The 26,163-nt window shown below is 47.5% G+C and overlaps 1 protein-coding gene across 3 annotated transcripts in view; it reads right to left on the bottom strand.

The window, feature by feature from the left end:
• Positions 1 to 26,163, bottom strand: part of RGL3 (ral guanine nucleotide dissociation stimulator like 3) — a 577,979-nt gene that overhangs the window by 110,324 nt on the left and 441,492 nt on the right. For all 3 annotated transcript variants that reach the window (XM_069604164.1, XM_069604163.1, XM_069604165.1), the window contains exons 5-8: positions 20,415 to 20,608; positions 12,898 to 13,028; positions 11,106 to 11,321; positions 9,430 to 9,533 (exon numbers count right to left, since the gene is read on the bottom strand). In XM_069604164.1, the coding sequence (XP_069460265.1) occupies positions 9,430 to 9,533; positions 11,106 to 11,321; positions 12,898 to 13,028; positions 20,415 to 20,608 (645 nt within the window). The remainder of the gene's footprint in view (positions 1 to 9,429; positions 9,534 to 11,105; positions 11,322 to 12,897; positions 13,029 to 20,414; positions 20,609 to 26,163) is intronic.

Below are 26,163 nucleotides of genomic sequence, written 5' to 3' on the forward strand. Positions count from 1 at the left end.
GAGGAAGGCAACAACGTCATCTGAAGAGAAGGCAACGTCGTCATCTGAAGAGAAGGCAACCGCGCCATCTCAAGAGGAAGGCAACAACGTCATCTGAAGAGAAGGCAACAACGTCATCTGAAGAGAAGGCAACCGCGCCATCTCAAGAGGAAGGCAACAACGTCATCTGAAGTGGAAGGCCACCGCGCCATCTGAAGAGGAAGGCAACAACGTCATCTGAAGAGAAGGAAACCGCGCCATCTCAAGAGGAAGGCAACAACGTCATCTGAACAGAAGAAAACTGCGCCATCTCAAGAGGAAGGCAACCGCGCCATCTGAAGAGGAAGGCAACCGCGCCATCTCAAGAGGAAGGCAACAACATCATCTGAAGAGGAAGGCAAGAACGTCATCTGAAGAGAAGGCAACCGCGCCATCTCAAGAGGAAGGCAACAACGTCATCTGAAGAGAAGGCAACCGCGCCATCTGAAGAGGAAGGTAACAACGTCATCTGAAGAGAAGGAAACCGCGCCATCTCAAGAGGAAGGCAACAACGTCATCTGAAGAGAAGGCAACAACGTCATCTGAAGAGAAGGCAACCGCGCCATCTCAAGAGGAAGGCAACAACGTCATCTGAAGAGAAGGCAACCGCGCCATCTCAAGAGGAAGGCAACAACGTCATCTGAAGAGAAGGCAACAACGTCATCTGAAGAGAAGGCAACCGCGCCATCTCAAGAGGAAGGCAACAACGTCATCTGAAGAGAAGGCAACAACGTCATCTGAAGAGAAGGCAACCGCGCCATCTCAAGAGGAAGGCAACAACGTCATCTGAAGAGAAGGAAACCGCGCCATCTCAAGAGGAAGGCAACAACGTCATCTGAAGAGAAGGCAACAACATAATCTGAAGAGAAGGCAACCGCGCCATCTCAAGAGGAAGGCAACAAGGTCATCTGAAGAGAAGGCAACCGCGCCATCTGAAGAGTGAGGTAACAACGTCATCTGAAGAGAAGGAAACCGCGCCATCTCAAGACGAAGGCAACAACGTCCTCTGAAGAGAAGGCAACAACGTCATCTGAAGAGAAGGCAACCGCGCCATCTCAAGAGGAAGGCAACAACGTCATCTGAAGAGAAGGAAACCGCGCCATCTCAAGAGGAAGGCAACAACGTCATCTGAAGAGAAGGCAACAACGTAATCTGAAGAGAAGGCAACCGCGCCATCTCAAGAGGAAGGCAACAAAGTCATCTGAAGAGAAGGCAACAACGTCATCTGAAGAGAAGGCAACCGCGCCATCTGAAGAGGAAGGCAACAACGGCATCTGAAGAAGAAGGCAACCGCGCCATCTCAAGAGGAAGGCAACAACGTCATCTGAAGAGAAGGAAACCGCGCCATCTCAAGAGGAAGGCAACAACGTCATCTGAAGAGAAGGAAACCGCGCCATCTCAAGAGGAAGGCAACAGCGTCATCTGAAGAGAAGGAAACCGCGCCATCTCAAGAGGAAGGCAACAACGTCATCTGAAGAGAAGGCAACCGCGCCATCTGAAGAGGAAGGCAACAACGTCATCTGAAGAGAAGGCAACCGCGCCATCTGAAGAGGAAGGGAACAACGTCATCTGAAGAGAAGGAAACCGCACCATCTCAAGAGGAAGGCAACAACGTCATCTGAAGAGAAGGAAACCGCGCCATCTCAAGAGGAAGGCAACAACGTCATCTGAAGAGAAGGAAACCGCGCCATCTCAAGAGGAAGGCAACAACTTCATCTGAAGAGAAGGCAACCGCGCCATCTCAAGAGGAAGGCAACTGCGCCATCTCAAGAGGAAGGCAACTGCGCCATCTCAAGAGGAAGGCAACTGCGCCATCTGAAGAGGAAGGCAACAACGTCATCTGAAGAGGAAGGCAACTGCGCCATCTGAAGAGGAAGGCAACAACGTCATCTGAAGAGGAAGGCCACCGCGCCATCTGAAGAGGAAGGCCACTGCGCCATCTGAAGAGGAAGGCCACCGCGCCATCTGAAGAGGAAGGCCACCGCGCCATCTGAAGAGAAAGGCCACCGCGCCATCTCAAGAGGAAGGCAACTGCGCCATCTAAAGAGGAAGGCAACTGCGCCATCTAAAGAGGAAGGCAACTGCGCCATCTAAAGAGGAAGGCAACTGCGCCATCTCAAGAGGAAGGCAACTGCGCCATCTCAAGAGGAAGGCAACTGTGCCATCTCAAGAGGAAGGTAAGAACGTTCTCTGAAGAGGAAGTAAGAACGTCCTCTGAAGAGAAAGGCCACCGCGCCATCTGAAGAGAAAGGCCACCGCGCCATCTGTAGAGAAAGGCAACCGCGCTTTCTGAAGAGAAAGGCAACCACGCCATCTGAAGAGAAAGGCAACCACGCCATCTGAAGAGGAAGGCAACCGCGCCATCTGAAGAGGAAGGCAACGTCGTCATCTGAATAGAAGGCAACCGCGCCATCTGAAGAGGAATCTTCAGAGGACGGCAATAGCGTCATCTGAAGAGGAAGGCAACGTCGTCATCTGAATAGAAGGCAACCGCGCCATCTGAAGAGGAAGCTTCAGAGGACGGCAACAGCATCATCTGAAGAGGAAGGCAACCGCGCTATCTGAAGAGGAAGGCAACCGCGCCATCTGAAGAGGAAGGCAACCGCGCCATCTGAAGAGGAAGGCAACCGCGCCATCTGAAGAGGAAGGCAACCGCGCCATCTGAAGAGGAAGGCAACCGCGCCATCTGAAGAGGAAGGCAACCGCGCCATCTGAAGAGGAAGGCAACCGCGCCATCTGAAGAGGAAGGCAACCGCGCCATCTGCAGAGTAAGGTAACAACGTCATCTGCAGAGTAAGGTAACAACGTCATTTGAAGAAGAAGGCAGTAGCCTCATCAGAAAAGGTAATAGCCTCATCTGAAGAGGAAGGTACCAACATCATCTGAAGAGGAAGGTAGATGACAACAACGTACCATTCTTGACTACGGAGAACTGTCTGATTCTCGCCAGAACCCTCATGTCTAAAATCGATTACTGCAACGCCCTCTACCTAGGAACTAATCAAAGAAACATTGATAAACTCCAGGTCATGCAGAACAACGCCATAAGGGCAGCTCTCAACATTCCTAGGCGTTCCCACATATCTAACACGAGACGCAACTTGCACTGGCTACCCATTACTCACCGCATATCCCTCAAAGCACTTGTTCTAACACACAAGGCCCAGAATAGCGCAGCCCCGGCTTACCTTTCCTCGCGCTTCATACAACACACAGCAACTAGACCACTAAGATCATCTCAGGCTCATACGCTGACTATTCCCAGCTTCAAGCTACAGACAGCCGGAGGCTCTAGCTTCCCTGTCCTCGCGGCTAAGCTCTGGAACACTCTTCCCAATGCTCTCAGAAACGTTCCTCACATCTATGCCTTCAAAGCTAAAACTAAACTGTGGTTACATGAACGGGACGCCATAGCCTCCTCTTTATAAGCCTTACACCTGTCAATTCCATTACCGACTGCTCATTGTACATAGACTGTTTTTTACTGCATTCTTAGATTCGCTCCTCTCCTCTCTGTTGATGCTCTGAACTCTATGTAAATATGTGTAAAAATGTTTAGTGTATCTATTTGCTGTAACTTGTAACCGCCTCCTTAAACATGCGCCCAGATGCCCCGGGGCAAGGTGCACACTATAAATAAACAAAATACAAAATACAAATCTGAACAGGAAGGCAACTACGTCATCTGAAGAGGAAGGCAACTACGTCATCTGAAGAGGAAAGGAATTGCACCATCAGAAAAGGAAAGGAATTGCACCATCAGAAGAGGAAGGTAACAGCGTCATCTGAAGAGGAAGATAACAACGTCATCTGAAGGGGAAGGCAACAACGTCATCTGAAGGGGAAGGCAACACCGTCATCTGAAGGGGAAGGCAACACCGTCATCTGAAGGGGAAGGCAACACCGTCATCTGAAGGGGAAGGCAACACCGTCATCTGAAGGGGAAGGCAACACCGTCATCTGAAGGGGAAGGCAACACCGTCATCTGAAGGGGAAGGCAACATCGTCATCTGAAGGGGAAGGCAACACCGTCATCTGAAGAGGAAAGTAATTGCACCATTAGAAGAGGAAGGTAACAGCCTCATCTGAAGAGGAAGGTAACAGCCTCATCTGAAGAGGAAGGAAACAAGGCACAGATGAAGGCAACAACGTCATCTGAAGAGGAAGGCAACTGCACGATCAGAAGAAGAAAGTAAAAAGGTCATCTGAGAAGGAAGGCACAGATGAAGGCCACAACGCCATCTGAAGAGAAGGCAACCGTACCATCTGAAGTGGAAGCTTCAGAGGACAGCAACCGCGCCATCTGAAGAGGAAGGCAACCGCGCCATCTGAAGAGGAAGGCAATAGCGTAATCAGAAAAGGAAAGTAATTGCGCCATCTGAAGAGGAAGACAACAACGTCATCTGCAGAGTAAGGTAACAACGTCATTTGAAGAAGAAGGCAATAGCCTCATCAGAAAAGGTAATAGCCTCATCTGAAGAGGAAGGTAACAACATCATCTGAAGAGGAAGACAATAGCGTCATCAGAAAAGGAAAGTAATTGCACCATCAGTAGAGGAAGGTAACAGCGTCATCTGAAGAGGAAGGTAGATGACTACGTCATCTGAAGAGGAAGGCAACTACGTCATCTGAAGAGGAAAGGAATTGCACCATCAGAAAAGGAAAGGAATTGCACCATCAGAAAAGGAAAGGAACTGCACCATCAGAAAAGGAAAGGAACTGCACCATCAGAAGAGGAAGGTAACAACGTCATCTGAAGATGAAGGCCACAACGTCATCTGAAGAGGAAGGCCACAACGTCATCTGAAGAGGAAGGTAACAACGCCATCTGAAGAGAAGGCAACCGTACCATCTGAAGTGGAAGCTTCAGAGGACAGCAACCGCGCCATCTGAAGAGGAAGGCAACCGCGCCATCTGAAGAGGAAGGCAACCGCGCCATCTGAAGAGGAAGGCAACCGCGCCATCTGAAGAGGAAGGCAACCGCGCAATCTGAAGAGGAAGGCAACCGCGCAATCTGAAGAGGAAGGCAATAGCATAATCAGAAAAGGAAAGTAATTGCGCCATCTGAAGAGGAAGGTAACAACGTCATCTGCAGAGTAAGGTAATAACGTCATCTGCAGATTAAGGTAACAACGTCATTTGAAGAAGAAGGCAATAGCCTCATCAGAAAAGGTAATAGCCTCATCTAAAGAGGAAGGTAACAACATCATCTGAGGAGGAAGGCAATAGCGTCATCAGAAAAGGAAAGTAATTGCACCATCAGTAGAGGAAGGTAACAGCGTCATCTGAAGAGGAAGGTAGATGACAACAACGTCATCTGAAGAGGAAGGTAGATGACAACAACGTCATCTGAAGAGGAAGGCAACTACGTCATCTGAAGAGGAAGGCAACAACGTCATCTGAAGAGGAAGGCAACAACGTCATCTGAAGAGGAAAGGAATTGCACCATCAGAAAAGGAAATGAATTGCACCATCAGAAAAGGAAAGGAATTGCACCATCAGAAAAGGAAAGGAACTGCACCATCAGAAAAGGAAAGGAATTGCACCATCAGAAGAGGAAAGGAATTGCACCATCAGAAGAGGAAGGTAACAGCGTCATCTGAAGAGGAAGATAACAATGAAGGGGAAGGCAACAACGTCATCTGAAGGGGAAGGCAACAACGTCATCTGAAGGGGAAGGCAACACCATCATCTGAAGGGGAAGGCAACACCGTCATCTGAAGGGGAAGGCAACACCGTCATCTGAAGGGGAAGGCAACACCGTCATCTGAAGGGGAAGGCAACACCGTCATCTGAAGGGGAAGGCAACAATGTCATCTGAAGGGGAAGGCAACAACGTCATCTGAAGAGGAAAGTAATTGCACCATTAGAAGAGGAAGGTAACAGCCTCATCTGAAGAGGAAGGTAACAGCCTCATCTGAAGAGGAAGGTAACAGCCTCATCTGAAGAGGAAGGTAACAGCCTCATCTGAAGAGGAAGGTAACAGCCTCATCTGAAGAGGAAGGTAACGTTATCTGAAGAGGAAGGAAACAAGGCACAGATGAAGGCAACAACGTCATCTGAAGAGGAAGAAAATTGCACCATCAGAAGAAAAAGGTAAAAAGGTCATCTGAGGAGGAAGGCGCAGATGAAGGCCACAACGTCATCTGAAGAGGAAGGTAAGAACATCATCTGAAGAGTAAGGTAACAGCCTCATCTGAAGAAGGCAATAGCCTCATCAGAAGAAGGTAATAGCCACATCTGTAGAGGAAGGTTACAGCCTCATCTGAAAAGGAAGGCAATAGCCTCATCAGAAGTGGAAGGTAACAACGTCATCTGAAGAGGACGGCAATAGCGTCATCAAAAAGGAAGGCAACAGCCTCATCTGAAGAGGAAAGCAATACCATCACTAGAAGATGAAGGCAATAGAGTCATCAGAAGAGGAAGGCTGCTGCACCATCTGAAGAGGAAGACAATAGTGTCATCAGAAGAGGAAGGTAACAACGTCATCTGAAGAGGAGGGCAGTCGCACCATTTGAAAAGGAATGCAATGCCATCACTAGAAGATGAAGGCCATAGCGTTATCAGAAGAGGAGGGTACCAGCATCATCTAAAGAGGAGGGTAACAGCGTCATCTGAAGAGGAAGGTACTAGCATCCCCAGAAGAGAAAAGCAATCACATCATCAAAAGAGGAAGGTAACAAGGTCATGAATAGGAAGGAAATAGTGTCATCAGAAGAGGAATGCTATAGCATCATCAGAAGGGGAAGGCAATACATCAGCAGATGAAGGTAACAGCCTCATCTGAAGAGGAAGGTAACAGTGCCATGTGAAGAGGAAGGTAATAGCATCACCAGAAGAGGAAGGTAACATCATTATCTGAAGAGGAAATCAATAGCATCATCAGAAGAGGAAGATAACAGCGTCATCAGAAGAGGAAAGTAATCAAGTCATCTGAAGAGGAAGGCTATTGTGTCAACAGGGGGGGGGCTAAATTAATCAAACAAGCTATCACTGTGGTCCATGAGGTCTGTGGAGAATAAATTGGCCATATCAACCTGTCAAAACCTCCACACAGGGGTTCAGAGAATATTAATAGGAAGCCGTCCAATGTAGCTGAGAATGTACCACATCTTTGGTGCTTTATCAGTGGTTTGAGTACAGCAGATTCGATCAACATTGTAAAACCACTCATTTTTGAAGGCCGCTCCCCAGGACAATGTTGTAATCGCAAGAAAGTACAATGGTCTATTAGAGCAGCCAGACGTAATAGGCAAGAAGGAGTGCAGTAAATGGTAAACTTAGCAATTATTTGCAACAACTCTGCCAAACTCTGGTCCCTGCTTGCTAAAGGACTGTCAGAGCACAACTGTTCGAATACTATGCTCGCTAGTATTCCTGCATGGAACTGAGAGGCACAGTGTGTATCACTGTATGGCCCGGCAAATGGAACAGCAATGGGGGCCACGTGTGCACACCTCTCCATGAGGGGTGATAGCGAAGTGGGGACTCCATCTATGATTTTACTCTCAGCCAGGTGAATGAAGTACTTCTTAAGAGAACATCTAATAAATCCTCTGGGCCGGACTATTGTCCAGCAGACATTTACATGTTTGTTGTTTCTTTATGGGCTATAAAGAAAGAAAAGAAAGCTATTTATCTTAAATATAATATGTAAGATCCCCATTCTTTCTGCGGGTTGGAAAATAACTCTTTATTTGATTTGCATTTATAAGGCGCTGAAGCCTGCAGGCATCAGGGACTCTGTCTCAAAGCTGTTTGGTAGAATGGTACTTCATAATGTTCGGTACTGTGCAAATAAATTTTACCTGGCATCTCATGTCCAATTTGGCTTTTGCAAAAGGGTGGGCAGACGATGATGCATTTGTCCCTTGTCACTAAGTACGCACTTGCCTGGATATGAGTCACTGATTCTTCTGGCTTTGAACCGTGCCCGGTTATGAGACATTTTTAAAACAGACTGGTTTACCATATGACATCCTGGACATTCTGAAGGAACTTAATTTGGAATCGGACGTCAGAGCCGGGCACGGTCCTAATGGTGAGCATTGTGCACCTATTTCATCAGTTTGTGAGGTCCAACCGAGATGCATTCTCGCACGACTGTTGTTGAACTTGTATATAAACGGCCTTGATGCCCACCTCACAGATTCTGGTGATGTTTCTAGGGGCGGGGTCACCCTCTGTTTATGTCTGTATGCTATTGATGCTGTTTTACCTGCTCAGACACCAAAAGCTCCACAAACTTTGATGAACTGTTAGGCAGAATTTGCAGACTCCAGGGGCCTCCCAGTAAATATCACAACGTGTAAGGGTGTAAGAATGGGCTGGATGCATTCCTATGATTATTTTGTTATGACGATTGTTGCCACACGAAAGTGGGTCAATCATATACGCAGACAGTTTGTAAGGATGAAACAGTCTGGTCTTGCACCTTTTCATCTGGCAAAAAATAATGGTGTCTCCCAAGAAAATCAATGCTTATGGCCTAGGGTGCAAAGGCAGTGAAGTATGTGGATTTTGGAAGGTTGTACTGTAAGAGGTATCATTGGGCAGAATTAATTTTCAAAATTCTCTTGGGGAGAGGGTTCTCAAACTTTGACCACTGGTCTTGCAACATTTGAGCCACTCACTACATGAGGTTTAGACCACATGATTACACCCCACCCAGCCTAAGGTTCACCAGGTGGCACTGGCAGAGCGTTCAATGGTCAACAGGGTGGACCTTCCAACAGCACTGGCCAAAAAAGCACAATGTCACCAGCTTATCATATTTCTTGTGAATGTATGATTTGTGGTAATCTTATACGCGCTCAGAAACTGAACTCTTATCAGTGTTAAGCGTGTTATAAAAAACCAATAAATAAATATATAAATCACATCTCTTCTAGGTACCTCATTTTGGGATTATACCCGAGTGAATTCCCCAGGGATATTGTAGTGCCACCCACATAGCTAGCAGCCTACTATTGGATTTGTTTTTGCAGATCTGGAAGGTGCGACGGGGGCCCTTTAATCAAGACTTACCCCATAGGCCCATTCAATGTCCCCTGATATTCTAATCGAGAAGATAACACAAGGACCCAGGATGACCGCAGAACACCACCCGGGCCCTTAAGCAACGCCTGAGCTAAAATCATACCCCGATTGCTCACTGGTGTCTCGCTGCTCCCTCCAGCGTCCTCCAGAACTCAGTGAATGGCACTCACGACAAGCCTTTCATGAGGGGGTGAGACCAAGCCTGATTTGCATATGATCTTTCCCCTTCTGTAATGGCATGGCAGGCTCAACAACAATGCTCTGGAGGGTAGCCCAGATAAATGTATGTGGTTATGATGAATTAAAAGCCTGCCAGCTATCGCCCTTCAGTTTTTCTTATTCTGAGGACTTGGATTAGGTGCTTCTTCTTACCTGTTCACCGCAGCCCAGGCCCTCTTCAGTCGGTAAATGGGGTTTGACTGCAGGGCCGACAAGATCGCCCTGAGTGAGGAGAAATTGCGCAGAACCCGACATTTCTAGAAGAGAGAAATTAGGAAGGTCAAGGCAGTGGGGCGCATGGATCAGACTTAATATTTTAAACAGTGGGTGCAGTGCTAGCATGTCAAACTATAAACAGGGGAGTACAGAGCTGAGGCGTCATGTATGAGCTGGTGCCTGTATGGAACAAGCTTTCAGTTCACATCATTGTTATGGTTATGTAGGCAAAGGTTGGGGTCTACCCCTGAGGCCTCACCTCTGTGTTGTACTTTTGAAGCATGACCAACCCTAGATGAATTGAGCGCAAACAACAAGCAACACAACTAAAACAAATACTAGCTAGGCAGTTGTCATGAGCTTTTATTGGTTTGCCCAGTACTGATCTCTGCCCGTTTAGCAATGGTACAGACATGTCCAATGCAGAAAACCTATAGACAGGTATCCAAACTTTACTTCATCTGCATTCACCATGTCAGACATTTACTTCTTCATACCTTTAATTCTTCTATCTTTCCCTGCTTCTAACAATGTGAAGAGGACGAAGTAAATGCATGAAGAAGTAAATGCATGAAAGTGAATGCACAAAGAAGTAAATGCATGAAGAAGTAAACGCATGAAGAAGAAGTAAATTCAAGAAGAAGTAAATGCAAGAAGAAGTAAATGCAGGAAGAAGTGAAGTAAAAGCATGAAGTCAACGCATAAAGAAATAAATGCATGAAGAAGTAAATGCATGAAGAAGTGAATGCATGAAGAAGTGAATGCATGAAGAAGTGAATGCATGAAGAAGTAGTAAATTCAAGAAGAAGTAAATGCAAGAAGAAGTAAATGCAAGAAGAAGTGAAGTAATTGCATGAAGTAAATGCATGAAGTAAACGCATGAAGAAGTAAATGCATGAAGAAGTGAATGCATGAATAAGTAAATGCATGAAGAAGTAAATGCATGAAGAAGTAAATGCATGAAGAAGTAAATGCATGAAGAAGTAAATGCATGAAGAAGTAAATGTCTGACGGAGTGAATGTAGAGGTTTTTTAGGCAAAGTAAACGGAGCATATTAAACCAAATCTAGAAAAAATACTAGCTAGGTAGTTGCTGGCCCCAATTAATAGGCCGTTCAGCTTTTGGGCAAAAACACCTGTGGGACTGGCCATTCACTGGAACTATTGGCAGACAGTCATGTTACGCTCACTGTCCTCCTGTCATGCCCAAACCAGAAGTCCATTTGGAACTCTGGAATAGACACTTACCCATATGGCCTTTCTTCACTAAAAGCAGCAAAATCAGGAACTGTTCCAAGAGGTAACCTAGTCTCCAGTACATACCCCTCATCGCTAGTGGGGTAACTTTGCTGAAAATATTTGGAGGGACATTGCATCTAAATGAAAGCGCCCCCTGCCAAATGAGTGGAATAAAATGGCGTGCCACAAAAGCGGAGGGCGGAGGGGGGACAACCACCCTTGTCCCCCCTAAAATGACGCCCATGCTCATCACACTGAAAGATTAGAGCAAGCAGCTTTGCGAGTGCAGCTTCTTAATAATACAAAAACCAATTTGAAGTGTGCATCAAGTCCACTGTCTGCCAGTGACATGTTTTGTGCACTCGCGGACTGACCTGTGCAATAGAGATCCACTTCTCCAGAATTTTAGCCCTTTGCTGGGCCCGGAGCTGCACGTCGGCCAACACGGACGCCATGACGCAGCTGGTGACCGTGTTGAACTGCGCCACGGTCGCACGGATGGTGGGCGCCAGATGCTTCTTCTCCTTCTTATCTCGCTGTGACCAGATGCATCCCAGGCAGTGAAATGGTACAACGCGCCGAAACAACTCCTGTGGTTGGACAAGAACAGTTACGTAGAATTATTATTGCCACAAGCCCATAAGATCAGAAACCTTTAATGTAAAAAACAAGGTATATTTCCAGTCCGAGTTGTGTACACTCTGGTGCTGGGGAGGGTTTGCTACTGAGAGGAGCTTATATGATGTGTGCAAACACGCTGCTTGAGCCCTGGTGTTGGGAATACTTTGTTAGAGAGAGAAGCTACCTGCCTCCAAGATGTGTAGATTTCTCTATTCAGCTCAGGTGCTCCTATGGTTTGTTAATGAGAGATGGTCTCTGCCTCTGAGGTGTGCGGACACACTGCATTAGGCTCAGGTGCTAGTGTGGTCCGTTAGTGGGAGGCTCCCTGCCTCTGTGGTATGCAGCCACACTGCATTAGGCTCAGGTGCTGGTGTGGTCAGTTAGTGGGAGGTTTTCTGCCTCTGAGGAGTGCAGCCAAAGGGCATCAAGCTCAGATGCTTGTGTGGTCTGTTAGTGGTAGGTTTTCTACCTCTGAGGAGTGCAGTCAAAGTGCATCAGGCTCAGATGCTGGTGTAGACTGTTAGTGAGAGGTTTTCTGCCTCTGAGGTGTGCGGCCACACTGCATTATGCTCAAGTGCTGGTGTGGTCTGTTAGTGGATGCTCTCTAACTCAGATGCGGGCAGCCACAACGGATTAGGCTCTGGTGCTGGTGTGCTGTTAGTGGCAGGCTCTCTGCCTCGGAGGTATGCAGCCACACTGCATTTGGCTCAGATGCAGTCATTTAGTGGGAGATGCTCTCTGCCTTGGAGGAATGCAGCCACACTGCATTTGGCTCAGATGCAGTCGGTTAGTGGGAGATGCTCTCTGCCTCGGAGGAATGCAGCCACACTGCATTAGGCTCAGGTGCTGGTGTGGTTTGTTAGTGAGAGATAGTCTCTGCTTCCAAGGTGTGTAGCCACACTGAATTAGGCTCAGGTTCAGCTATAGTTTGGTATTGACGGATGCTCTCTGAGGTGTGCATACACACTGCATTAGGTTCATGTGTGGAAACCTGGTTTGACATCGCCATGATTTGCACATGTGTAGTCTTGTGTGACAGTAAAAGCTACATTAATACCTTGGGTGGATGTTCCAGCCAATCGGCTGCTCAGAATGTTGGCCTTATTCATTGGTGAAAGCCCGCCTTCTGAAGCATCTGAGAAAGAGGCACTCCCAGCCTGCGGACCCAGCCTCGCCGTGCCACCCACTCTTGCCTCCTCGCACCACTTCCCACACACCCGAATTACAATTGGAAAATTCCAACTTATCTTCATCCCCCCTTCTGCCAGCCCTCTGCCTCGTCGGTCCACTGCCATGGCAAGTGAAAGGGGAGTCTGCTTTGAGGGGCCATTTTCCTTTGTAATTCATTATTGGGGGGAAACAATGTTTGCATTCCAAGCACACAACTGGATCTCTCTTCACAAAGTACCACAAGCAGACTCTATACCAGTGGTCTACTGGTGATAATCACCTGATGTCCTCAGGCAGTCAGGCCATTACCAGCCGGTGTGGCCAGCCACCTGTATGATTATCAAATATCCTGCCCTTGAATAAATTGCTACTCACTGCATCCATCAGTGTGAGCTGCTCCGCCACCTCCTCAGCGGGGAACGAGAGAAGGTCTGCTTTCTCCTCCGACACACCCAAATCTGCCTCATCCTCAGGGGTCATACAGTTAAAGCGATATGGAGTGATATCTACAAAATATCAAAAGATGACAATGGTGGTGATACAGCTGAGAACTGAAAATCCCAAACGATTATAACACTTGACATACAACCCTCCACTTACCTGAACTAAGTGGCCTCAGCCATCTCCAAACCTCCACTTACCTGAACTAAGTGGCCTCAGCCATCTAAAGCCCTCCACTTACCTGAACCACGTAGCCTCAGCCATCTCCAACCCTCCAGTCCTCCATTTACTGAACCAAGTGGCCTCAGCCATCTCCAACCCTCCAGTCCTCCATTTACTGAACCAAGTGGCCTCAGCCATCTCCAACCCTCCAGTCCTCCATTTACTGAACCAAGTGGCCTCAGCCATCTCCAACCCTCCAGTCCTCCATTTACTGAACCAAGTGGCCTCAGCCATCTCCAACCCTCCAGTCCTCCATTTGCTGAACCAAGTGGCCTCATCCATCTCCAACCCTCCAGTCCTCCATTTACTGAACCAAGTGGCCTCAGCCATCTCCAACCCTCCAGTCCTCCATTTACTGAACCAAGTGGCCTCAGCCATCTCCAACCCTCCAGTCCTCCATTTACTGAACCAAGTGGCCTCAGCCATCTCCAACCCTCCAGTCCTCCATTTACTGAACCAAGTGGCAAGTGGCCTTAGCCATCTCCAACCCTCCACTTACCTGAACCAAGTGGCCTTAGCTATCTCCAACCCTCCAATTACCTGAACCAAGTGGCCTCAGCCATCTCCAACCCTCCAGTCCTCCATTTACTGAACCAAGTGGCCTCAGCCATCTCCAACCCTCCAGTCCTCCATTTACTGAACCAAGTGGCCTCAGCCATCTCCAACCCTCCAGTCCTCCATTTACTGAACCAAGTGGCAAGTGGCCTTAGCCATCTCCAACCCTCCACTTACCTGAACCAAGTGGCCTTAGCTATCTCCAACCCTCCAATTACCTGAACCAAGTGGCCTCAGCCATCTCCAACCCTCCAGTCCTCCATTTACTGAACCAAGTGGCCTCAGCCATCTCCAAACCCTCCAGTCCTCCATTTACTGAACCAAGTGGCCGGCTATCTACAACCATTCGCTTACATCTGCCTAGAACCATCCACTTGCATAAACCCAGTGGGTACAGCTACCTTCAGCCTTCCACTTACCTGTACACAGAGGATGCAGCTACCTACAACCCTCCGTTTATATTAACTAAGTGGCATCCGCTAGCTACCACATTCCACTCACATGAACTCAATGGGCTCAGCCATCTGCAACCCTCCACTTGCCTGAACTCAGTGAGCTCAGCTACCCCAGTCCACCCCTGCAACACCTGCAGGTTGCACCATACACCTCTTGATCACATGGCAGGAGGAAGAGGGCACTGACCCGCAAACATGGTCCCAGTAGTCTGCTCAACTATCCAGTTCCTAATGTAGGGAGGGTATTATGGGAGGTGTGAAGCCTACAGAGAGAGCAGAGTTGCAGTAAGAGGAGGGGGTAGCAGGATGGTTTGAGGTGAAAATGGAGAGAAGGTGAACAGGAAGAGGCGTGGTCTAACAAGAGGAAGGCTGGGCAGACATGATAATTACACAAAAATGTAGCCAAAGTTGACAAAAATTGAATAAATAACGCAACTCATGATGAACAAAAACATTCTTTCTATCCAAAAGCCCAACTGATTAGGCCATTCCCTCGCATCACATATGTTCATACATGTGTAAAACAATACAAATTTAGCAACAATGGTCCCAATTCTAATAGACACAGTACGTAAAAGACATGTGCTTCCTCTTGTGTCATCACAAAGGGAACGGCATACAAAAAACTAAATACAATAACCAACACAAATCTGGTTCTTATTGCTGGACCATTAAACAACAGCCAGATATATATATATATCTTAAGTCTGCAAAGTAAATACAAAAGGAACATTCACAGGTTTTGTATTCACACACAGTCTACTAGAACAAACTAAATTTGTCTTAAAAAATGAGCTCTGTCAGAGTTCTAAACCCAAGAACCCTGCACCAGGTTCAACCTTGTCCCTGATGGGGACTGGCTTTCTTCAGAACTGGAAACAAGAAGTTTAGTTGGGCACCAATGTACGTTTTCTTGTTGGAGAAAATTACTCCTACTCTACTGGCCAATTTCAAGGCTGTTCGGGAAGACTCGTGCCTTGTAAGTATTGAGTACAGAATGGAAGAGCATGGGTCCACGAAGTATATGGTAAAGGGCTAGCCTCAAGGGGCCATCACGGTGGCGCTTGATGGTAAGTCTCGGAGCTGTGAGGTTAAAGGAACGGCATGTTAGAATAGAAGGACAGGACGCTCGGGCACGATGAGCCCCGCTGCGCTTGGATCTCGTTAACGTCTGTGTGAGCAGCCAGTCTAGTACAAGGATGTACTGCACTATGGCAAAGGGCGCAGTCTAGTGTTAAGAACCCAGATGCGTAGTCCAGTTGGAGGGGGTCTCGTAGCAAAATGTTCCTCCCATCTCACCATCATCCACTCCTTCTCAAACTTCTCCTTCCACCTCAATACTGCTCTCTCAACTGCCTCTTCTCTTGATGTTATCTGTTCTTGCCTTTCTCTGCCCCTTTTGTCTCTTTCACTGATTCCTCCCTCAATGCTTTTCTCCCAACCACTTCCTGTTCAGGTGTTCCTCTTTTCTTATCCTCTACCACTGCCTGCGCTTCCTTTGTCCTCCCACCTCCGCTCTTGATGTCACCCTTTCTTCCTCCTTCTCCCCTATCTGCCTCCCTTTTCACCCCAAGTCTATCCAATCTCCTGCTCACACTCTCTTCACCTCCTCTCTCCCATTCTTCTGTCATGCCGTCTTCAAGAGAGTCACCCTCGCGACTATGGAGCCGCTGGCGACTACACCGCCATTAGAATGTTCCACCTTTTTACGTTACTTCCTGTTGTTCTGCTCTAGTCTTTCTGTCCTCTGTCTCCTCGCTTCCGTATTTAACCACGCCCCTTTCTTTAGGTCGGCGCGTTGCAGCACTTTGCGTAACGCTCCGGTTACCCGCTCTGTGTTTTCCCTCTGGTATTGCCGCTTATTCGTTGTTTCACCGGTCTCACTCCGGTGCCCTTTTTCTACTCCTGTTTGTTCTAATATTCTATTTTTCTAGCCCTCTGGTTCGCCGCCTCCTTTCTGACCTTTCCTATTCTTCTGGCTTTCCTTCTTAGTCTTTTTACCTTTGTTTCCAGCCGTGTTTATCCTTTTTCTTCCTGCTCCTCTGCCCCTCCAACATTTCTCCCTGCTACTCGCTTTTGGCCGCTTCTTGGCTTTCCGTTTCTTACCGGTTGTTCCTTTATCCTTTTTTGCCCGAAATCTTTGGCTGCCTTCACTCACTCTTTAGCGATTGTGGTTTCCTTGTCCAAGGGAATTTCAACCCTGCCGGAATTCTTCACAGCCCGCTTTCAACACCTCGCATCACGTGACCAGGATTCTAATCACCAGTTCTACCCACTTACCTGGACTTTCTGTATTACCAACTCTTCAATCAAGAACCAACATCCTGAGAGGTTTTTTCAGCTTCCGCTTTTTTCCTCTCAGCTCGGTCTCTTCGGGAGGGGGCCCTTTGCCTTCCTGTTGTATCAGGGAGAGCAGGGTGGCTTCTACCTGCGGAAGGCCATTTCTCTTCACAAAAAAGGCAGCATCAAGGAAAAAGGGTCAAAGATACAAGTCCTCATCGGAAGATACAGGTGAGGAGGAATGGGTTCAGGAACAAAGCAATTCTGATTCTGAGAAGTCTCGTGTTAAGCTTGACACCTTCTTGGTATCTTTCTCACTCTCTCCACTTTTTCCTTCTCATTGCACTGACTCCCCACCTCTTCTCCACGAAAAACAATTCTCACCAAAGCATGCTGAGCATTTTTATACCGTGCAGACCTGCCTACGGAAGAGGAAGATGTGCAGCGTATGCCAGATGTGGTGAAGGAAACTGTGGCTGAGCCTGCGGACCGCTCACAGACCAGGAACCGGAAACGTCCAGCCCACCGGCACCAGAGTCCCTGACAGGAGGAGGGCAAACTCCACCCATTCTGCAAGACCTGAAGAGAACTAAAAAGGTTTTGCTGCAGAGGCCCAACTCCCAGATTCTCTTGAGGATCACTGTCCAGGAACAGAGATACGCGGTGGCTCCATGCAATCGGGAGAGGGAAGGAGCTGCCCGACCAAACCCCTAGGCGGGGTGAAAGACCCAAGACCCCAAGAAAGGATAAGAGGAATGAGACCTCAAGGCAGGGCGAGAGACAAGAGAGACCAAGGCGGGGCGAGAGACAAGAGAGACCAAGGCGGGGCGAGAGAAACCAAACCCAAGGTGGGGTGAGGGACCCCAAGGCACGGAGAGGGAAAGCAAACCCCAAGGTGGGGTGAGAGACCCGAGACCCCAAAGTGGGGTGAGAGACCCGAGGCACAAAGAGGGGTGGCGGGGGGAGAAACCAGGCCCTAAGTGGGGTGAATGGTATTGAAACTCAAGGTGGGATAAAATACAAGAACTACCTAGTGGGAGAGAATGCCAGGATCTTTCTTGCGAGAACGACTACCAGGAATAGTCAGAGTGGAGAAACAAGGGCCATACGTGCCCCCTCGAGACCGAAGACGAGACATTTATGGGAATTACGTGAACTGTGCATATAAGAGAAGCAGGGAGAGTCATTCAGCCAACCAGCTTAGTCTTTGCACAGGGGTGTTAACCCCCTATTGAGAAAGGCACACGAGGGTGGGGGGTCAGAATCCAATCACCAGTCATTTGACGGGTCCAGTACCTTTGTTGAATTTTTGTGTTTCTTTTATGGTGGTAGGGACAGAACGAAATCTTAGAGTTGGGGACAGTTTCATTTTTTTACGTGATCTAAATAAAAGAGAAGTTCGATCAGAATGCCACCTTGCCGGTCTGCTGATTCTGGCATACCACAGCAGCTGTGGACAGTTTCATATTTTATCAGAAGAATGATGCTAAGGAATACTGTACTTTGATTTCTCCCTGATGAAAGTCCAAGGCATTAGGAGCTATGACAAGGACAGAAACATGCACAAGCCAGGGTTCTTTTCTGCATTAAGGTGCTCTGTTGCGCAATCATTCTCACACTAATAGGAGGTTTTCTTTGTATTTATATACTCTCTTTGGTGACGTTTTATCTGTGTCATTAATATTAATATATGTGTCTGGTTATTTAGTCAATTTCATGTGTTTTTGGTGTAATTAAGGCTGATTTTGTTTGCTCTTTAATATATTTTGAATTTACAAAAAAAGTAAATGAAAAAAAGATCTCAACACACGTTTTTAGAATTAGGTTGCAAGAGATTTAATACATATCGCGTCTTAGGGCCTCATCACGAGTTGGGTGATAGCCCTTAAATGCAGCATTTATGGGTCCTACCAATCTCTATTTCAGCGGAAAGTTTAACTCCAATCCAGCAACAAAGATTCAGCTTTCTGTCTGTTTTCGGTGCTATTATCGCCGGCAGCAATAGCGCCAAAAATCCCCATTCAGTCCTACGGACTCTTAAAAAAATGGGGAGTTACAGCCTTACCACTACGTGATCCGGGGGAACTTGCACCGGACCGAGTAGTAGTAACGCCATTTACGTTGGCGGTATCCCAGCGGTACTACTGCTGGGAAACCACCACGGTCATGATAGAGCCCCTAGCGATAAAATACTGCAATATTTGTATTTTGAAGTAGCTTAAGGCATTTTAGACAGGTATTCCTAACTTTAAAGGGGAGCTGTGAATAACCAAAAGGGTTTGTGAATCCCGCAGTCACCTTCTTATATTTCTCTACCACCAGAGCTACGGTCTCTCGCCCTGGTCTCCGGTATGACTGTTCCCTGGATCCCCATCCCTTGCAGGGGCCTGCCTTCCACTATCTCGGGGTCCACGAGGGTGCAGTGATGGGGCCCTTTTTGTAAGCCTGGCAATTTGCTGGGCCCCATTTTACGTCCCCTTTGCTGTATATCACGTAGTGGTCCTGTGGTAAGTGATGTAGTCTAGTGGGAGGAGGTTTCGTCTGTGGTAAGAGATGTAGTCTAGAAAGGAGCTGCATTTTTTTGTGGTGGTAGAAGTAGTCTAGTTAGGGAAGGAATGGGCTTGTGGTAGGAGATGCAGTCTAGTGAGAGGAGGTACAGTCCTGCGGTAGGAGATGTAGTCTAGTGAGAGGAGGCACAGTCCTGAGGTAGGAGATGCAGTCTAGTGAGAGGCAGTACCAACCTGTGGTGGTAGATGTATTCTAGAGAGAGGAGGTACCATCCTGTGGTAAGAGATGTACTCTAGAGAGGAGCTGCATTCCTTTGTTGTGGTTGATGTAGTCTAGTTAGGGAAGGAATGGGCCTGTGGCAGGAGATGGTCTAGTGGGAGGAAGTTCAGTCCTGTGGTAGGAGCTGCAGTCGGTGAGAGGCGGTACTATCCTGTGGTAGTAGGTGTAGTCTGTAGAGCGTGGGTATGGTTCCATGGTAGTAGCTGTCATGCAGAGAGGAGGTATGGTCATGTGATGAAAGATGGCAAGGAGAGAAAGGATGGCACTGTGGCACGAGATGTAGTCAAGTGAGAGCGGGCTCGATCCAGTGGTGGGAGATGTCTAGTAAGAGAAGCTACAGTACTGTAGTTGGGGGTGTCTGTTCAGCGGAGGTCTGACTCTCGATAGAGTAGAGAGGTAGTCTACTGAATGGAACTATGGTCCTGTGGGAAGTGTTAACCTAGAGAGCTGAAGTATGGCCCTGAAGTAAGAGGGGACATGGTCCTGTGGTACAAGATGTACAGTGGTAGAACACAGTGCTCCGGTACGAGATGTAGTCTGGGGAAACGGGTACAGTCCAGTGGTGGCAGATGTACGGTGAGAAATAAAGTCAAGGAAGAGATGTAGTCTAGAGAGAGGAAGCACAGTGCTGTAAATGGAACTGTAGTCTGGAGAGAAGAGGTGGAGCTCTGATGAAAGAGCTGTAGTGTGAAGTAAGGAGGTGGTCTAGAGAGAGGAAGCACGCTTCTCTGGTAAAAGATGTACTCTGGAAACAGGAGGTAGGAACCGGTTGAAGACGATGTTGTGTGGACAAATTAGGTATGATACTGTTATAAGAGATTTCATATGGAGAGAAGGGGTGTGGTTTATTGGCACCAGCTGTAATTTAGTGAGAGGAAGCCTGGTGCTTTTTTAGATTAAGTCTGGTGTGAAGCGGTACAGTTCTGTCATAGGGGGCATGAATCTGTGGTAGCAGTGTAGACAGTGAGAGGAGGCACAGCCTGGGATAGGTGATGCTTTTATGTGCGGGATGGCCCTCTGGCAGAGCTGGCTAGTCAAAGTGGCTGTAGCTCTGTGGTGGGAGACTGTTAGTGAGAGAGGGTATGGTCGCGCTCCTGATGGATGAGGTGTAGTACTCTGACTGTGACTGGCAGCTGAATGATGGTTCCTCACCCTCTTCTTCTGTGTCCTCCTCTTGGAACCGCTGCAGAAGTCTGGAGGCCATCAGGTTCTCAGCCTCCTCCTCCACACCCGGGGTTCCCTCCTCCAGGTACTCCTGGATCTGCTTCAGACATGAGTACTGGGGCTTCTGCCGAAAGTCTTCAGGGTAATCCTCCATCCACTGACCCAGGATATGCCTCACAGCCCTGTAGTGGGAGAGCGGAGCAGAACACCCAATTCAGTATTCCAGGACACAGGAAAAGATTCACCCTCAAAATAATGTGCTCATCTTCAAATCATATAATACAAGTAATGTAATATTCAAAATCAAATGGAGTATCTTCCCCAGGGCACGCGTCCCCTCTACAGGGTATGACATTGAGGGGACCTGGGGCTATTTAGCCCCTGCTTGTAGCATAGTAGAGCATGGTTAGCTTGAACCAACAGCTACAAGGAGCTACTTTCGGCTCCTAGGACCAACTGGTGCCTTCCCAACATGTAAATGTGACATTAACTTTGGCCATTTGAGAATGTTAATAAAGAAGACTTAGAACACATCTAATACACATTTAAACACAATGGTTTATACAAAAATAGACAAAATGTTAAAGGAGCATCTCTGGTAGTTCCTGGTTCCCCTGCGGTAGCTCCTGCCTACAGGGTGATGCCTGATACCCAGGTGCTGGTTTTAGCTCCTGCTCATCGAATCACAAATTCGAACCCTGCCTCTACTCCACTTGCAAAGTACTAGAAATATACAGCAGGAACATATTTGAAATGTTTGGTACCTGAAATCATCTGTACTGTGATTTTGAAGAACACACCAAGCAGATTTTTGTCTTACAAATTTGAAACAAGAATCAGGAGAGTTCGAACGACCTCCTGTTTGGGCCAGAATGACACCTTTTCACAATCTTATGAGAAAAAAAAAACCTTTAGGTTTGGGGGTAACCACGATAATTGATCAGCAGGAGCAGACTGAGGTGCCAAGAGGGAAGGACAAAGATGTCCTCCGAGTGTCTGGTTGCATGTGAAAATGAACCTTGGCCGTTCTGATATATAGGAACGTAAATCTGGGTCTAGCTTAAGACTATACCAGTGTTTGGCAAGCAATGTATATAGCAAGACTGAATTTTGCACGTACTTGGCAAGAATGTTTTCTTGTAAATAGGCAGTTGCGCATGGTCTCACTATTATGCTTTAGATGGAAGATGATCATTTAGTTAGTTCACTTATGTTGGTTTGATTCAGCGGTAAACTGCCAAACTTGTGTGGCACGGGTAGAGCCCGGTGCACGCCATACTGTCGGGACTGCACCAATCAGCTAATGATCTCAGAACTAGCTACATCACTTGTGTATACATTTCTCTATTCTCACCCTTTTCTTACTTTTGTCCAGTTAAGCACATTATACAGTACATTTAAGCATGAGCTCAGCTCCAGTCATTTTCAATCATTTGCATTCGACCAGCACAATGTCAAAATACAGACATCAGCGCTCCATTAATGGTTCGCAGACTTATTACCTATCAGTTTGCGAGTTTCTCGATCACGTGACTACACAACAACGTGTGACTAGCCACTTGTCGGGCACGTATTAGGTTCCTTTCTCTAACCTATATAGAGTGGTAACGGACGGACGCTGTGCGACTTATTTTACTTTGGACGGTTCACACTGGCGATAGAATATCATGGGTAAGGCAGTAATATTTGCGCAATGTGCTAGCTGCACTTTTTACTGTTCGACTTCCTCAACTCGTACGTCAATTGTTATTGTTGGTTTATTAGATCATGCCATTTATGGGTTATGTGTCTACGATCGCAATGGACCGTTACAACGCAGCATTTACACCGGTTCAAGTCATCACAAGTACACTAACAGGTAGTGTCGTGTTTGGCTAACCCCGCATTTGGGTTCAGAATTCTTGTTGAATAGGACCTGTGCTTAATTTAAGCGAGTATAGTAAAATCTATATTGTTTTCTATGTGGCACACAGGATCAGAGAATCTTTATTTCCGATCTCCAATTCAGCATTGACTTCGCTCTGATGCACAGTTGATGGACCCACTTCTTGGTAATATACCCTCTGGACTTGGTTCACTCTTTTTCGTTTTGATAGAGTCACCATCATGGTATGGCACTTGGTATTCTGCGCTGTATACATGGGTCACATTAGCAGACCATGGGGTAGGAGTGGTATCAGCTCACACCCGTACACCTAAAATGGCTGACGGGTGCAGTAGGCAACACGACGGACGGCGGCACTGGGTCCTGCCTATTGCTACACACGGATTCATCATCCTCGTTTGATTAATTGAGTTTTCATTTTAAGATGTTAATAAGACCGCACGGCCACAGCAGATATTTATAATATATCCACTGTGATATGAGCATGTTGATAGGATTTCACACAAGACGACAGTGATGCCAGCGGCTCAATGTGTTTTTGTTTTCTTTTTCTCGTGCTGGACGGGGCTGTTTACAATGATATGTTCCTGGTTATTTATGCACATTGGGACTTAGTAATGTATCTATTGATACAAAATTGTTTTGCAATATTTTTTATGTCATCCCTGTGATCTATGCCCTTGATCCCACATCTTGAACATGAATGTTTTTCTTGGTGATTACTGCACAACGTATATACATGGCTTTGCATTTTGTATTGTGCTTTGTTTGCACCATACAGGGCTTTGCCTTGGGAAAGACCTGTGGAGGTAGAAACACGTGTTGGCAAATTACTCTGGCATTTAAACACGAATAAAACATCCACCCAAGTTCTACTTGAGAAGCATCTTTATGCGGACACTGGCCCTCGTGATATCGCGAACTGTATTCCAGCGCTGCTTGCTCTCTGATCTAGCAGCGCATCTAATCAGTGGAACAATTACTGTTCTTTATACTGGCTTCACACTTGTGTCTTTGGAGCGCTCGCCAAGGAACTACAAAGTTCCTAGCTGTTGTTTGGCAGGCAGGTCAGTGAACAGTTCTGCGATCCAAACTCATTTCTAGGTCATTTCTATTTCATTAATGGAGCATTTATAAGCCGCACTGTACAGCAGAAAGTGTTTCTAGGCGTCACAATGCAACATGGGGCGTGGGGGAGGAACAAGGGATGTAAACAACAGTAACGCTCCTACTAGGCCTTGTGAGATTTGGATCGTGCAAGTGCAGAAAAACATCATCTTGGGTTCACACTCGTCATAGCAACGGCCGCCACACTACAGTTTCTGGGACTCAGCCTTGTTTGTTAATGGGAAACGGGATTCCTTGACACATGCACGGTACTGAGAAAACAAGCAGTCCAGGTTTGAGAAGATGTGTATGACAAAAAGTCCAGCCAAATATCTCTTCTGAAACCAAGCGTTCACAAGATTGTGCCAGTGCCAGTGCACCAATTTTCTGTTGCTCACCCAATGCATCTTTCTTCGTAGTATTACGCTCTATAAATACACACGTTATATTTATTAACAGAAAGTCCTCTCTGAGGTGTGTCGGTGGCATTTCTCCCAAGGAAACAGCAAGTTCTCTTTGACCAGCACCAGTGAGTTCTGTTTAAATGAGAGCAGCAGACCCTCCCTCACACATATGGGAGAATTTCTTATCAGCACACAGGGCCCTCACAAAGTTGCTGGGGGGGATCTTCGCCCCTCTTGCCACCCTGCTCTCCTGGGCAAACCACTTCCTCCTTGCCTCACACCTGGGTCCTCTCGGTCCCCTAACTGCACCTCCACAGCTCTGCCAACATCGTTCACGGACATCCACCCGATGAAACGAGTGTCAGGTGCTGCCGTCGCATCCACCTTCATCCCCCCCTCCCCTTCCACTGCAGATTCTACCCTTGACTCTGCCCTCAGCAACCTCCACCTCGACATCGCCAACACTCTCGACATTCTTGCCCCAGTCATGAGAATCCGCCTGAAACATGCCTCCAAATGTAACACCTGGTACGACTCTGATCTAGCACCCCAGAAACACAAGTGCAAAGCTGCGGAATGGAAGTTTCAGACCTCAAGCTTATCTTCTGACAAACTGACCTGTCACCTTCTCCAAAGAAAATTCTGACTCTCCATTCGTTCCAAGAAAAGGGCCCACATCCAGGCACGCATCTCTGGAGAATCCAACAACACAGCTGAACTCTAAAATCTATAAGGAAATAGCCAATCCTTCTGCAGTCTCCACCTCCCCTCTCAGGCCCTCTGCACTGCGCAGGCCACTCACTTCACTGCAAAAATTCATGAGATCCTGGGTTCCCTCTACCCCCCACCCCCCTCCCCCTAACACCCCACTTCAACCCCTGGCCTCTCTTCCCCTCTCAGCCAATCTCTCCTCCTTCTCTCCTGTCACTCCAGATGAGGTTACCAAGAGTTGTCCGCTGTATGGAGGTCTCATCCAAACAAGTCTCCACCTGTTCTTCCAGAATTATTAAAGGACAACATCAGATCTCTCGCCCCTACGCTTGCCGATTCCTGCAATCATTCTCTTGCTACTGGAACCTTCCCCTCAAGCACTCCCTTGTATGCCCCCTCCTGCAAAAAACTTTACGCCAACCATCCTGTCCGGCTAACTACAGCCCCATCTGTATCACTCACTTCCTTCCTTGGGGAAACTCCTGGAGAATGTGGTCTTCCTCCTCCTTACCCAGCATACTGAGCTCATTGGTTGCCTACACAACCATCCATCTGGATTCCGAGCTTCCAGAGGCATGGAAACTGCTCTGCTGAACACCTGTGAGGAACTGCTCTTATCTCTTGATTCCAACTCTCCAGCTGTTCTCATTCTATTGGACCTCTCCTCTGCATTTGATACAGCCAACCATTTCATCCTCATAAAACGGCTCCACGATACCCTTGGGATCTCGGAGCGGGCACTGGACTGGCTGACCTCCTTCAACACTGACTGCCCAGCACAGGTTTATCCTGGGTTCTTTCTCCTCTCCCACCTCCATCTCCACCTGTGGCGTCCCCCAGGGCTCCAACCTTTCACCATGGCTCTTTAATGTCAATCTTGCCCCGCTTGCTAACCTTTATTTATTTTATTCATTTATAAGGCGTACTAAACCAAGGACATCAAGGAGCTGTTACAACTAGTTACACAACTTGCTTGGGGAGCGGTGGGAGTCAGGGAGGAGAAATAGGTGCTGGATTTCGGTTTAAGGCACCTTATTTCCACTTTCTCCCCCCACTTCCAGTGTTATGCAGATGACACCCAACTCTTCTTCAAACTTTCTTCTGATGCTCTCCCTACTTTCTCCACCATCCCTGACTGCTTATCTGCTATCCAGTCCTTGCGTGCTGCTAATGATCTCTGCCTCAATGCCAGCAAGACTGAGATCCTTCCTATTGGGACTCCTGCTCCCTATTTCCTCCCTTCTGTTTGGCCACCGTCTATGAGCTCCACCCCCCTCCTTCATTTGAAGCCAGAAAACTTGGAGTCATCTTCGACTACTCTCGCCCTTTCCCCCCTCACTCCACCTCAGAGGTATCTTTCCTTTCCTCACTTTTCCACAGAAGCTCAATCTCTCCAGAGCCCTGGTTCTCTCTAGGCTCCCCCTCCAGCTTATCCAGAATAGGGTTGCGAGACTTATCTGACGCCTCAAGCCAAGGGACCGTATCTCTCCAGCCCTAAAATCTCTACACTGGCTCCCGGGTGCTGCAAGGATCAAATTCAAATCCCTCTGCATCATCTATAAGGCTGTCTGGGGCCGGGGACCTCGCTATCAACAACTTGCTCTCACCAAATTCTCTCCCTTCAGATCTC

Source organism: Ambystoma mexicanum, chromosome 3q (assembly GCF_040938575.1).
Source record: "Ambystoma mexicanum isolate Mex_15411 chromosome 3q, UKY_AmexF1_1, whole genome shotgun sequence".
NCBI classification, from domain to species: Eukaryota; Metazoa; Chordata; class Amphibia; order Caudata; family Ambystomatidae; genus Ambystoma; species Ambystoma mexicanum.